The 14,816-nt window shown below is 30.3% G+C and overlaps 7 protein-coding genes across 7 annotated transcripts; 3 read left to right on the forward strand and 4 right to left on the reverse strand.

Annotated features, from left to right (window-relative positions):
* Positions 1 to 1,026: 1,026 nt before the first annotated feature.
* On the forward strand, positions 1,027 to 1,827 carry TVAGG3_0286640 (ribonuclease inhibitor domain-containing protein; the record flags this gene model as incomplete). The annotated part of the gene is made up of 1 exon (XM_001292682.1): positions 1,027 to 1,827. One exon carries the CDS (start codon positions 1,027 to 1,029, stop codon positions 1,825 to 1,827), a length of 801 nt encoding a protein of 266 aa, XP_001292683.1.
* Positions 1,828 to 2,204: 377 nt separating this feature from the next.
* On the reverse strand, positions 2,205 to 2,786 carry TVAGG3_0286650 (uncharacterized protein; the record flags this gene model as incomplete). Its single annotated transcript, XM_051229015.1, has 1 exon — positions 2,205 to 2,786. One exon carries the CDS (start codon positions 2,784 to 2,786, stop codon positions 2,205 to 2,207), a length of 582 nt encoding a protein of 193 aa, XP_051098745.1.
* Positions 2,787 to 3,192: 406 nt separating this feature from the next.
* TVAGG3_0286660 (spliceosomal complex assembly) lies at positions 3,193 to 4,640 on the reverse strand (the record flags this gene model as incomplete). The annotated part of the gene is made up of 1 exon (XM_001299243.2): positions 3,401 to 4,621. One exon carries the CDS (start codon positions 4,619 to 4,621, stop codon positions 3,401 to 3,403), a length of 1,221 nt encoding a protein of 406 aa, XP_001299244.2.
* A 446-nt stretch (positions 4,641 to 5,086) lies between these two features.
* On the forward strand, positions 5,087 to 5,977 carry TVAGG3_0286670 (nuclear-transcribed mRNA catabolic process, deadenylation-dependent decay; the record flags this gene model as incomplete). Its single annotated transcript, XM_051229016.1, has 1 exon — positions 5,091 to 5,927. One exon carries the CDS (start codon positions 5,091 to 5,093, stop codon positions 5,925 to 5,927), a length of 837 nt encoding a protein of 278 aa, XP_051098746.1.
* A 2,648-nt stretch (positions 5,978 to 8,625) lies between these two features.
* On the forward strand, positions 8,626 to 9,159 carry TVAGG3_0286680 (uncharacterized protein; the record flags this gene model as incomplete). Its single annotated transcript, XM_001282381.1, has 1 exon — positions 8,626 to 9,159. The coding sequence occupies one exon, from the start codon at positions 8,626 to 8,628 to the stop codon at positions 9,157 to 9,159; it is 534 nt and encodes a 177-aa protein (XP_001282382.1).
* Positions 9,160 to 9,208: 49 nt separating this feature from the next.
* On the reverse strand, positions 9,209 to 10,309 carry TVAGG3_0286690 (intracellular auxin transport; the record flags this gene model as incomplete). Its single annotated transcript, XM_001282380.1, has 1 exon — positions 9,283 to 9,447. The coding sequence occupies one exon, from the start codon at positions 9,445 to 9,447 to the stop codon at positions 9,283 to 9,285; it is 165 nt and encodes a 54-aa protein (XP_001282381.1).
* A 1,243-nt stretch (positions 10,310 to 11,552) lies between these two features.
* On the reverse strand, positions 11,553 to 14,268 carry TVAGG3_0286700 (DNA damage response, detection of DNA damage; the record flags this gene model as incomplete). Its single annotated transcript, XM_051229017.1, has 1 exon — positions 13,492 to 13,962. One exon carries the CDS (start codon positions 13,960 to 13,962, stop codon positions 13,492 to 13,494), a length of 471 nt encoding a protein of 156 aa, XP_051098747.1.
* Positions 14,269 to 14,816: the final 548 nt, after the last annotated feature.

Raw genomic sequence — 14,816 nt, forward strand, 5'->3', positions numbered from 1 at the left:
TCATCTTGAGATTCACATTTCATTTTCACAATTATTGCATATATACATCAATAACATATTGTACTCATATATCTACACGACTCTAAACTCAATGACATCAAATAATGCTTGTAATATTTAAAATAATTTTTGCATTTTTGATTCTCAGCTTAACTTCTATAAATGTCACCAAAACATTTCATTCCTACCAAGAAATAATATATTAGTAATTAAGCGTTTATTACCATTGTTACTCACATCATATTAATTCATTTTTGTAATTTTTTAAATAAATGACTGGAATCATAAACCCTATGTACCCATATCAACATGTTAAAATTTCAAAGTCTGAAACTTAGTATACATTGAGTTTCATGAAATCAGATAATCTCGTAGATTTCTTAAATATTATATATTGCTGGCCAATAATGATGCAGCATGATTCTCCATCATATCAGCATTCTAAACATATCTTTATTTTGTCAATTGGCATAAATTAAGGGTGCTTTTCAGGCGATAAATGGTATTTTAGATACTTGGGTAGGGTGTCATGAAAAAGTTGCAAAAGTCAAAAATTGAGGGTATTTCATCAATCCATTTTCTTTTGGTATTATCAATAATGTTATCTTCATATGAAACCAAGAGGCCATTGAAGAATTATTGCGCAATAATTAAAAATTGTTTTGAGAATGATGGAGATATTTCAGCTTAATAGGATTACTCACTAAATAATAAACATACACTAGAAGAATTCTTATTGGAATGTTGGGAGCAAGATGGAAACTCTTTTTTAATTATTTTATTTTTTTTTTACTAATTTCAAAATGATTAGAACATTTTGGGTGTAGTCTGTAAAGCATTAATTACAATCAATTTTTGAAGTATTACTCTCAACATTTTTTGAAAATTCTTGATAAAAGTAATTTTTCTTCATATACACTTATTAATTCATTAATGATCTTATCTGATGGAATCAATGGGAACTACAATTTCGATTTTTTTTTTTTGAATGGCCGAAAAAATTTCATGGTAAAAAGCACAGATTAGATGAAAATAAACGATGTATTTGAAACTGGTAATATTACATATTCTATTATAGATGTGCTTCAAAGAGAAGTTCGTGTCGGAACCGGAGTTTTTAATGACACCATTTCAAATGCTGTTAATAACTCATACAATGGATCGATTACTATTCCAAATTTTGTTGTCTATGATAATAAATTATGGAGAGTTACTGAAATTGGGCAATGTTCGTTTGTGCACTGTAATAATATTACAAATTTTGTTATTGGTTATAATATTGCTTATCTTCGCCAATATGCGATCTACAGATGCTACAATGTCAGTAGCATAATATTTGAAGAACATAGCCGTTTGAAAAAATGTGAAACATACAGTTTATATGATTTATATAGTTTGAAAGAGATTTCATTTGGAGGGGATCGTCTTGAATCTCTGGGAAAGTATGCAATGAGTTATACATTCTTCCTTGAATATATTAGATTACCTGCTTCTGTTTCTGTGATTAATGAAAGCGCATTTAAAGGTTTGGATTCCCTCAAAGAAGTTCATTATTGTGGAAAATCTTCAATAACTAATGATATTTTCTTTAGGGTTAAAGTGAATGATCATTTGACTCCAAGTGACATAAAAGTTAAAGTGACATCCAGTTATCCATCAACTACATTTGGAAAAAATGATACTGTAATAGTTGATGATTCTTTTGATTGTGATTTCCCTCAGTCGCTTAGTGATTTCGATCTTTTATGCAAAACTGTTTATAATAATTATAATATCCATTTATCTTATTCTTACTTCTCCATATTCATTCTGATGTATGATTCATAAACCAAGCTTTTATTATGTATTGCCTATTTCCTTCTTAAAGTTCTTTGAAAGCTAACAAACAATAAACTTAAAAGATGTTTTATTTACACTTTAATTATAGTTAAAATATATTGCTTTAATTTTAGCGGTTTGAGTAGATTTTGTTGATTACCTGTAATTAATAGGCCCAATTAATTTTGCTGATTTATCTAATTGGATAAGAGTATCGAGTCTATTCTCTTGGTTATATATATTTTTATGATGTTTTGATATTAATATGTTCATTTAGGATTATTTATCAGTTAAAAAAAATGAACAATACCGGAAAGTTTAACATAATAATCATTGCAAAAAGAATCTGTTTTGGGTCTTCATCAGTTGTTCGATAATTTCACCAGTCAAAATAGTCTGGACTGCACAATCACAGTATTTATTTTGTTTTTCTCTTCTGATGATGAAATTGATTCTGAATGCTCTTTGACTTCAGCGCACCCATCTTTATCGGCTTGCTCCATTGATTCTTTCATCTCTTGAAGTTTTTCTTCTTTTTCTTTGTTTAACTTTTCTTGGTTTGTTTCTGGAATCTTTTCTTCAGTTTTTTGATTATCTTCATTTTCATTTCTCGCTGGTACAGGTTCTTCTTCAACCTTTTCTTGTTTTGGAACTGCCTTCTCTTGTAGATCTGGATAATTTTGATATTTTTCGATGATTCGCTCGGCCATCAATCTTGCATAAAAAGATGCCGCATCAGCACTGCAATATCTACCCCAGGTATAATCAATCATCATTTTATGGGCAAATTCTTTTGGAATTTTAATTGCCTTACCAAAAATTTCGGCAACCAATTTTGCAATGATGCCAGAAACATATTTACCTCTGATTGTTCGACAGAGTTCGACTTCAATTTCTTTTGCAAGGCTCTCAACACGCTTTTTCTTCAACTCCCTCTCTTCTTCACTCAATTGAGCATCTTTCTTCATTTGTTCAAGTTTATCATTTATTAAATCAGCAAGATCAATTGCAGTATCACAGCTGATATACCTTCCTCTGAAGTATTCAATTAATATTTTGTATGCTAATTCTTCAGTTAGACCGAGTTGCTCAGTGAATAATTTGGAAACATGTTTTGCCTTCTCGTAGCCAACGTAACCACCTTGGAGTGTATGAAATTTGAATACTCAATTTACTATTACATTGAGAATATCAGCATAAAATGCTTTTCATATCATTCCTTATGGATAAGATTTAAAAAAAAAGTAATATATATGAAAAAAAAAACATATAATTTTTCAAGAATTTAGCTTCATTAGCAATATTAAATCATTTATAAGCAACTATAGTCAATAGAGACTATGATTTTAATGAGTTTATTTGAACAATAGATAAATATAGGAATATTCAGTTTTGATATTTTTGTTCATCTGCAGGTATTCCTTAATAAAGATAGATATTAATTTTACATCATGAATATATTTCAATTCCAGAATATTATGAGATTACACCTCAAAATCCTCGAGGATTTCTACAATAAAATACTATCACAATTCTAAATTTTGGTATAGATAAACAACAACAGAGCATTTTATTATGAAAATTAAACAAAATATAACCAAGGAGATTCCAAAATCTTTTCTGCTGATGGTCTGTTCTTAGGAATTATGAATAAGAGAGGTTTAAGGAACTCAGTGAGTTCCTCAGCATCTTGTTCTGTGAGTCCATATTTAATAAGTAAATTATATAAGCAAGGAAGTTGTTTCTTGTAAGTTGCAATGAGTCCACCATGTCTGTTATAGAGTTCTGGATAGAATTTACCGTTTTTGGCCCAATCTCTTGGTATTGTTCCCAAAACATATTCCATCATTGAGAGTTGAACAGCATCAAATAGGTCTCTGTTCTTAGATGTCTCTTCTACATCAGGATCTGGAAGAACGGGGTCGAATAAATGATGTCTTGTGGCTAATTCAAAAGTCATACAGCCTAAACTCCAAATATCAGCGGAGCAATCGTAAGGAAGACCAAGAAGTACTTCAGGCGATCTGTATTGACGAGTTTGAATTAAGTCGTTCATGATTTCATCGACAAAACAAGAATTTCCAAAATCTCCGAGTTTGAAATTGATTGTAGACTCATCATCTTCGAGGCAATTAAATACTTCTCTATTATCATCCTCAGAAAACGGTCCGTATGGGAAAATTGGCCTTTCTGCGAAGACATTTTCTGGTTTTAAGTCAGTATGAATTGTACCATGCTTGTGCATAAAGTCCAAGCCTTTGAGAGTGTCCAATACAATCTTTTTAACGAGTTTAAGTGGAATTGGAACGTAATTGTCATCGAAATAGTTAATAAACGTTAAAATATTCTGTGAAACTAATTCAAATACCAAGCAGCAGTGATCCTCGTAATAGAAAACGTCATGAAATAGCGTAATATGCTTTGTTGGATCATCAATTGCGGAAAGATATGAATTAAGTACTAATTCATCCTCGAATTGTGAATCATCTTGATTTGAATCAAATGCTTTCTTTAATATTTTGATTGCAACATTCTCACATCTTAAATAATCATAAGCAAGCCAAACTAAGCAAAATGTTCCACGACCAATCATTGTTTTGATTTGGTATCTATGAGAGAGAACCATATTTTGATGAAGTAATAAGTGGCCTTCGTCGAAATCGCTGCGATATAATTTATCAAGCTGGTCCATTTTATCTCCGGAGTAAGTCTTTCCTGGTTCTGTTCCAAAGAAGTAAGGAGATGACTCATCCTCTTGTTCCTCATGGAAATCTTCTTCCTGGAAGTCTGAACTTGATGCCATTTTTTTCTGTTCACTTTTGGATATCCAATGGACTGAATTTAACGGTATTGTCCGCAAATACCAAACAATTTATTACATATCATTTATTTCCAATAAAATTATCAAATAAAATATGATAATAATCGAATTTCAAAATCAGTTTCAGCGTTTAAAGCTTTTATAGATATGAAGTTGATCTACTAAGTCAATGCATAGCAGAGCTTTCATATATAGATGAACGGATTCTATCCGATTTCAAAAGCAAATTGCTCGCCTCATTTTTGCAAGAGTTATCATGGTATAAGTAGATAAGATTGGATATGGCACGAATCCCTGAGATATTTTACTCTATTAGTGATATTCAAGAATCAAATCACATCTTTCTCGTGGACGAGCTTGCAAATAAAAGTTCTCAGAGAATTAGAAAGAGTGGAAGCATATCTACTCGAAAATTTTTGCTAATTGCTTCTAAAAATTGACAAATTTTGAAATGTCAAGATTTGGAAAAGGACACTTAGACAAGAAAGGTGGCCTTTCCGGACCAGGATCTGGTCGTCCCAGAGCTCCTTTACCGGAGAGAGCCAACCTTGTAAATTATCGTGTTGTTCAACGCGATCTTGTGTATGTAATCGGCATACCAGTTGAAATTGCGCAAGAATCAATTCTGGAAAAATACGAGTATTTTGGACAGTATGGACCTATCAAGAAAATTGTTGTAAATTCTAGCGTTCATCAACAAGGATATCAAAGACCTACAGTAAGCGCTTTTGTTACATTTTGTAAAATAGAAGATGCACTGGAATGTATATATAGCTTAGAATCTTTCACTTATAATAATCATCCAATTAAAGCATCATTAGGTACCTCAAAATACTGCTCTAATTTCCTTTTTGGACAAAAATGCAATAATCAGGACTGCATGTACCTACATCATAACGGAGATCCTAAGGATTCCTTTACAACAGAAGAAATTCAAGCAAATTCACCCAGATTTACAGAAACAACGCGCCCAACAAGGCCACCAGATTACAACAAATATCCTTTACAGAATTCGAAAGAAACAGTTTTCCCACCAAGGAGAATATTGAATATACAGATATCAGATTCAGAAGATTCCCAACCCGAGGAAGAATATATCGAGGAGGAAGATGAAGAAGAAATCCACGAGGAAGAAGAGCCTGATCGCTCTGATTTCTTGAAAGATTTATATAGAAACGGATTTCCAGCTGTTCCTCCTTTACATGTTGATTATTCCGTCAACATGAGTCTTATGCAGCAGCTCAACCTTGACAGAGCTTCGATTAGATCGTATTTGCATCAGAAATGAAAAGAATTTGTTTTTCTTTAAGCATTGTGTGAATATCAGTTGGTAAAAATATTATAAATATTATATCGTTTATTTATTTCAAGTTTTTTCTTACCAAATTTTCTTATTCTGAATTTATCTATTTTCATCTTGATATGTTATCATAAATCATCTAGTTTAGAAATACTGATCTTATTTTAGAACATTAATGAATTGGATTTGAAATTAATTGATAAAAAATCTTCTGTAAACTATTTATCAAAAACATAAATCGTCATAATGACATATAAAATAGTTTTTCTATCATCAGCTTTCATGTGCATAGTTAAAATTTATTGATGAAATGATTTGTATAAGTAACATCAAAGGGAGCTATATCAATTATACAAATTACGTTTTACCAACATAAGAAATTTACATTTGTAATAATATACTCTAGGAAAAAATCAAAATTTGAGTTGTAATTTTTTTTATTAGAAAAAAGAAATAAAACATGAAAATAACTATTATATAACAACATTTATTCTAATCACTACTGCTATCACTGCTATCGTCATCATCGAACATACTTTTCAGTTTGGATGATGTTTTCTTTGTAACTTCCTTCGATTCTGTGTATTTTTCAAGTTCGTCATTAATTTCCGATATTCTAGAAGTGATAATCATGTTTTGTTCGGAATGAAATTCAATAAATTTTTCATGAATTGCAATTTCTTGTTGTGTAAATTGTTGGAATAGTGAAAGGTTCTTGGTGTCATCTGGTAATTCAGTTAATTTCTTTTTGGTTCTTAATAATTCATTTGTTAACTCAAGATAAGTCTGTCCAGCTGCAGAAACATCAATTGTGCTGTTAGTTGCATTAAGAGTGATATCATTTAGAAGCTCATTGCAATACTCTGGTTGGAATATTGATTTTCTTGAGTAAAAAGCAAAGCTTCCTTGCATTTTTCAATTGATGGCTGTATCATCGATTTAGATATTTTAATAATAGATGCTTTGATAACTGGTTTGAAGCTTTCGATAAAATTAGGGTAAGATGCTGAGAGTCTGCTTAGGATATCTGCATTTATGTTAAGTATTGCACTGTGACTTTTATAATCGTCATTTAATGATTCGATAATTTTAAGTAATTCATCAATAATTATTTGAAATTGAGTTAAATGCATAAAAAGATAACGAGAAATCGCAACATTTGGTTTATTATTTTGAACGAAATATTCTATTGCTTGTTTTAACCTGTTATTAATGTTCTGGTGGATTTCTTCTTCACTATAATCCATTTTCTGTCACTTTTTGATATATTTGTCACTTTTATATGATACCAAAATTGCCTTCTGATGATGAAAATCCTCTTAATATTCAAAAGAGAATTGATGACTCTGATGATTATGAAGAGGATGTATCATCAGAATACGAGTTTTCCGAAATTCAATTTCTTGATTCATCAATTGAATTGATAAATCAAGATGAACTTGCTGAAGTCATCAAGTTGGCTAAAAACAAAAACATTCTTCCAGCTTTTACTGAATCAAGTCAACAATATTTATTATTATTATTACAACAGGAAGCATGTTACGGAGAATATGCATATCAGTTACTAAAACTGTATCAAAGAGCCAAAATCATCTCAAGTTTAAACTGTATTGAAGAAATTTGCAAATCCGAAAAATTTAGTAATCCAGAAATCAAATTTATTAATCATTACTGCGGTAACAGAGTCTCTAAACTCATTTGCAACGAAAATTTTATATCAAAACTATTAAATAATTTAGATATATATCCTTCAAAGGATGAATACATATTTGAACTGCTTAATAACATTATACGATTTGCAATCACACAATTCAAACCATTTTTGCCAGTTCTTGAAGAAAAAACTTTAATTTCACCAAAATATTTTAATCAGTTTCTTGATGCAATTGGACATTATGCTATCAAAACTGCAGATGACGTTTTGGCTCTTTTTCAGTCCAATTTTTTGAAGAAATTATGAAAATTTTCCAAACTAATGCATTTCAAGAGAATATTATATATTTCATTACAGATTTAATTGCATCAAAGGCTTTAAATTTCTCTCAACTATTTCCAATACTTGAAAAATATAATCTTTTTGGATTTTTCTTGGAAATAGAGATATCTGATTCAGATCTATTCTTCAATCTACTAGAAATGATTAAAGAAATATCAGTGCTCCCTGATTCCTATGATTTTCTTATTAAATCTGGAATAATTTCAAAATTATTTGAAGCAATGCAAAGTTCAATTTCATTTAATGCAAAAAAGATCATTATAAAGTGCTTTTCTACAATACTTTATTACGCATCAGATGAAGTTATTAATTATTTTATTGAAAATAATGTGATGGAATATTTAAAGATGAGTCTTGATTTAGTCAGATCCAAAAAGAATTTAGTGCATACACTCTGCTCAATTAGTAATATAGTTGATGCTTTAATGAAGGAGAATAGAATTGATGAATTAGAAGAAATATATAATGACTCAGACTTGTATTCAAGAGTAGAAGAAATTAATGATAAATATAAAGATAGATCCAGTGAAAGGACTGAGGAAATTCGAATTGAAAGCTTTTCATTATATTCGAAACTTCGTGAAATGAACTTAGAATAAATTGTTTGTATATTAGTATTAGTGTTGTATCTCTTAAACAAAATTCATTTTTTGAAAATTGCGAAAACTTTTATATGCTAATTGCATTTTAATGGACTTTGATTACTTTCAGACAATTTCTCTTGAGGAATCTAGCCATTATAGTACATTCGAAATCAAAAAAGCTTTTGATTTTAATTTCGATCCATCTGAGTATTGGGTTGCAAACACATATAATGGATATTTTAAAATTTGCTTCCCTTTCCATTATCTTTCAATCGAATCTTTTGAAATCACCACATCAAGCAAAGATTGCCGTCCAGTTAAGATTGCAGCCGAAGCTAGTGCAAATGGTATAGATTACAGAGGACGCCAAGAGTATGAGCCTCGTATGGAAAAAGGCACTACAAAGCAATTTTTATTTAATTACAATACAAGCTTAATTAAATGCTTTAAATTTTATTCTATTCAATCTACATGTCAGGATATGGGAGGTGATATAAATCAATTCGAGTTCTTCGGATACCTTTATGATATTAATGCGACAATGAAACATTTTGGATGCTACAAAGCAATGCATTTATCTTGTAATTTCCATTATAGTTTCAGGTCAATAGGACTATTTCTTATTTTTTCAATTTTGTAAAAAATCTTTTTAATGTTTTTATAAATATTGCTGTTTTCTAAATATAATATCTGGTTAGTGAAAGATAGAGTAGAATTTTAGACTTTATAAACAAATTAAAATAAAATTAATGTAAATATTAAATTATTCCTTGAACAAGTTCATCTTATCAAGTACGAAATTCCATAAGATCATGAATGGAACGAATAAGATTGTTGACCAAAGGACCATTGTTGATGCAACACCAACTTTTATACCTGTACCTTGAGCAATAGGATAAACAGCTGTAGAAGATGTAACAAGACACATTAAGAGGCATTGTCTGATCTGTTGGTTTGTTAACTTAATTGCATAAGAGTAAACACAAGAAAAGAAAGGCATAACAATGAATCTGAAGCCAATAGCAGTGAAGAACTCCAGCCATGTACATGATATGAGAGAAGTCTTGGCTAAAAACCCTCCAGCAGAGAAAAGAGCCAATCCAACACAAGATGCTTGGATAGTATAGAGGAAACGATCAAGATATATAGGAAGTTTCAATGTAGAAAGTGAGTAGATCATGCCAACAATAATGCCTTGAATAATTGGACTCTTAAAGACATTTAATAAAATTTTTCCAAAGTCTTTAATCGTAAATTTCTTTCCTTCTGTAACATCTTCGCCATCTACTTGATTTTCTGCAGCTTTTTTGGCAGCTTCTTCTTTAGATTTGCGTACAGAGAATAATGATGCGCAAGTTTGATAAATAGGAATGATAACGATATCGTTACTCATAATAATAACTGATGTAATTGCATTATTGGCTTCTCCCCATATTGAATTGAATAATGGAACGCCAATAATAACGTAATTTAAGTAGACAACAGGTAAAACTAAACCTATAAACGTTTCGAATTTATTTTGTACTGGAATAACAGCTACATAGATCGCTAACAGTATTTGTGTTGTTAAACTCATGCAAACACAGCCTAATAATGGTTTAAAACTCATAGAATACAAGTCTTTAAGCGCAAATGCTCGACACATTTGCGCTCTGAGGGTTAATTGAATTACATATTTATTTACTGCGGCAATATGCCTTGATCTTGTGACTTTTAGCTTTTTGGCAATGAAACCTGCCGCCATAATAAGTAGGAATGCTACACCTACATTGATGACGGAGGTATAGTTCACCATGTTTTATGAAAAGATTTTAGTGACCATCGTCAAAGAAGCGATTTCATGAACTTTTGTTGCAAAACAAATAATTATTATTACATACTTATTACGTTGAATTTAACCATTCATAACTTTAACACGATTATTTCATAAAGGGAAATCTCTGTAAAGGGTGTCCAACAAAAAAATGAAAATTTTGGGTGACACTATTTAAGCATTTTCTCGATGAATATAATGTTCTGTAAGAACTTTCTACGAGAGATATATGGGGAGTATAATATGCCATTGATTCATATGAAGCATCTGAATGAACGTCTTTGATTATTGAATATATCTTTGATTTACAAAATTTTCAAACTAATCCGAAAAAAATAAATGACAATAATAGTGGATTGTTTTATTAATATTTATAACGAGAAATTTTTGGAACTAATTTTTTAACATTGGTTTTTTGAAACCAATAGTATTACAAGAACATAGTGTAATAGGATAATTGGTTGGTGATAGTAAGAAGTAAATCCTAACTTAGGATTTTGGGATACGAATTTGATTTTGATACTCATAGGATGGAAACAGGTATTCATATATGCATAATGCATTAATGGTTTTGTATGGTTGGTTGAATGGATTAGAATAATAGAATAAAATACAGAAATGATCATTTTGCAAATTATGGGAATGTGATAAGAATAACTCTTTAAATTTTGCAACATATAATAATCGAACATAAACAAGCATATTTATTGAAATAAATTCAAAATTTCGATTCGAACGTCATCAAATTTCAGGTACCTTCGAATTAATTAAATAGTAACAATAAAATCGAATTTGAAAGTTATAATGCTGTCTCAATCGTTATAATTAATTTTGTGTATCTTCTTTCAATTTTCTCTCATCATTTACATTTTTTGCTTTTTTATTTTTTCATTTATATTCTATTACTAATATTTCTTCTATTCTACGATTTAGATTTTACATAAATATTTTTCTAATTCCAAATTTCTAATTTTATAAAAAATTCATAAAATTTTCCGATCTTTTCCTCAGTGATTTTATATTTCATTTTCCTAAGTTACGTTTCCTTAGTTCTCATAACCGATATAATTCCCAATGGCCCCCTTACGCACACACAGAGTTTCAAGCCAAAATCAATGTTAGATTTTTGTTGGACACCCTTTATCTCTGTAAACAGATGATCGCAGTAAGGTTTACAATCCCTGAAAGGAATAAGTGAAATTGATAGTAATGTGATTAATATCAAATCTAATATTTAACAAATAACAAAAAATATAATTAATAAAACCTTCGAATATATTGAAGAGCATTATCAAATACTGGCTTGAATGATTTGAAGTCAACAATAGTTGGCTGATCTCTTAACATTTCATGACATTTATCTTTCAGACATGAATTTTCTTCTTCTTTGCATTTATCATAGTTTTTCATATCCAATCTTCCTTGAAATGAATTCTCCGGTATCTTATTGATCCAAAAAAAATATTTAATTCCCATTCCTTTCGCAACTTGTTCATACCAGTCTCTACAGTCATAATTATATGGGAATATTTCTATTATTGCTGATCTATTCCTTCTCATCCATAGCATATGAGACAAAGCACTGCCATGAATCGAAATTATTAAAGATGCGTTGCAAAACTGAGCGATTTGCTCATCAATTGTTTGATTCGTATATACAACGTAGTCAATATCAACATCCGGGGCCCATTCTTTCATTTTGTTGATCAAATCTTGACTATTTATGATATATCTTTTATTTGTATCGCGATTAATGAAAATAACTCTTGGTTTTGTTGTTTTCCCGCATAAAGAATTATTTACATTATATGTGGATATAGAATGTTCTCTAAATTGGTGAAATGCGATGTCAGCAAATTCATAAGGTAATTGATATCCATTTGGCCATTTACTTGGTGTTACTTCTAATTCTGTTTTAGGAACACCTAATATTATACTAGAAAAACATGTCTTGTTATGGTATTTTTCATCTAATTTTATGTTAATTACATTTTTATGGGTCAGAATATCAATAAACTGATATCCTTTTTCTGTATTCTTGTTCTCATCAATAACCATAACTCTGTCTTCATCATTATGTCCCCAAAACATTTGTTTCGACCACCAAATTGGTAATGTAAAGTCAAACAAAGAATGCCAAATGTGTTGCATGCCATACCATCTGCATGTAATGATGCATCTTTCTGTAAATTTATTTTTATATTCAAAACTATCGAAACTTTTGTTTTGATATAAAAATCGAATTACTCTTCTACAACATGGATAATCACGTGGAATAGGTCGTGAACCTGGATAAAGGATCTGCTGAACTAAACTGATACGTAAATTCGAAAAGAACATGAATTTATTGTTATCATAACAAGAATTATTCACTTGGCAATATCTGTCATTAAAATCTTTGCCGTAACAAAACATTGTGGTATAATTCTTGCTTGTAAGTGAGAGATCGTTGTTCGAATATAAAAATTGACTAACAATAAAATTCATATAATTATTTTACGAACCATGGTCCATTAATTGGTATTATGAATTCTGAAGTAAAAATATTGTTCTTGTAATGATTTAATTTGTAATCTGAAGGTAAAAATGTAATGTTACCAAAATTCGATGAAAAAAGGAATGTTGGCAAGAGTTTTTTAACTGTGTCTATATTCGATGATGTTTCGAAGTAAATAATAAGTCTGTTATGGATTGTTGAATCGTATTTAATTGTTTTAATTGGATATCTGGAAAAAATCGGTCTTGTCCATGCTGTTTTAATGACGCCTGCAGAATTAGTCGTGAATAATATGTAAATAAGAATTATTGTGCAAATGATTGCCCAGTAAATTAAAGATTTTATAATGAAATCTCGATTTGAGTTATCTTTCTTGGAAAGAGCGGCCGGCCTTCTAGTCTTATAAGCACTACCTAGCAACAATGTATTGGTTTGATTCATTCAACTCAGTAATCCATTCGATTTTGTCACTTTTTACCTCAACATTCATTACTCTCCTGAGTTCACAGGCATTTGTGAAGTAAAATGGCATTAGTAACAGACAAAAAAGCAATTGTTTGGGTTATATTTGAGTTTTCATTCTCCAGAATAAAAAGTCAAGTAATATTTTAGTCTTTACAAGTAATATTCTAACTAATTAAATGCAATAAACACAAAATAAGTTATGTATGACGGTTTCTAATCGCATCAAGGACGATTTGGATAGAATCATCAGATAATTCTGGTATAAGAGCTAAAACTGCTGCAAGCATCGCGTCATCCGCAGATCCAGGAGCCATCATAGCTCTAGGTTGCATTTGACGAGGTGGCGGCTGATTTTGATGATGATTATGTATTTCTCTTGGAGGAATCTGCGGATCTTGCCAAGTTTCTTGCCTTTCTTCATTATGCATGCGCGATGAGTTGATTCTGCGGCCAGAATTTGGTGGATTCATCTGTAAATTTCTTTGTTGTTGTGGTGGTTGCTGTTGTTGTTGGAATGCGTTCTGTGGAATATTTAGCATAGGTCCTGGATTGTATGATGCATCTGATGAAGAAATATCAATATCATCGAGTTTTTCTAATCTTGGAAGTGTTTTAGCGACATATTGACGATAATTTGGCAATTCCGAAACCGGATTATCACGAAGCATTAAAGCTCTGAGATTTGGAAGTCTTGCTAAGTAATTGATTTCAGAAAGATCTGAAATTTGGTTTTGTCTAAGATATAAATTCTTTAAACTATAGCAATTTCCGAATGGTTTTAATGTTGTGATCTGGTTTAATGAAAGAGAAATAGTCTCTACGTTGGGCATTTTCTCAACAATTGAAACATCTGTAAGTTCAAATCCCCACATATTGAGAGTTCTGACATCTGCGAGACTAGTAGTATGAGTTTTCTGGAAAATCATGTGCTCTTTCAAAATACCGCGCGTGTTCTTCTCTTCCATAGATTTTCTGTTGATTACGTTTTTAATTTCCAAAAAAATCTACAGACAAATTTTTGAAATTTTCCATCCACTCCGCTACGAGAAGAAAAAGAATTTCATTAATTCGTTGATAAAATTTTTGAAATAATTTTGTCACTTTTCGCGAATATTCTCATTACATTTTCAAAATTTTACTTGTTTCGTTGATATTCTCGAAAGCTGGTAAGAATAACAAGCATTGCATATCTATTTCCTTACTGATTTTTATATGAAAAAGTCTCAGATTCATGTTATCATAATACACGAATAAAAATAAAGAAAAAATCTCCCGAATATTGCATTTATGCTTCTCAGATTGCTTGTTATTAAATTTCATGGCTAATCTTATTAGGTTGCGGCTTTTATAAGCTGAAATTGATCGATATACAAACAAAAAAAATCTCTTTCCTCCACTTGGAATGCAATAAATTATCGATGCTTTGAGAATATAATATATATTCTAAAAATGAATTGATTCTAATATTTTTTCGAATTAGATAAATTGAAAATTCTGAAATGGAATTATATCTCGGCACACA

The sequence above is a fragment of the Trichomonas vaginalis genome, chromosome V, assembly GCF_026262505.1.
Source record: "Trichomonas vaginalis G3 chromosome V, whole genome shotgun sequence".
In the NCBI taxonomy this organism is placed as follows: Eukaryota; Parabasalia; order Trichomonadida; family Trichomonadidae; genus Trichomonas; species Trichomonas vaginalis.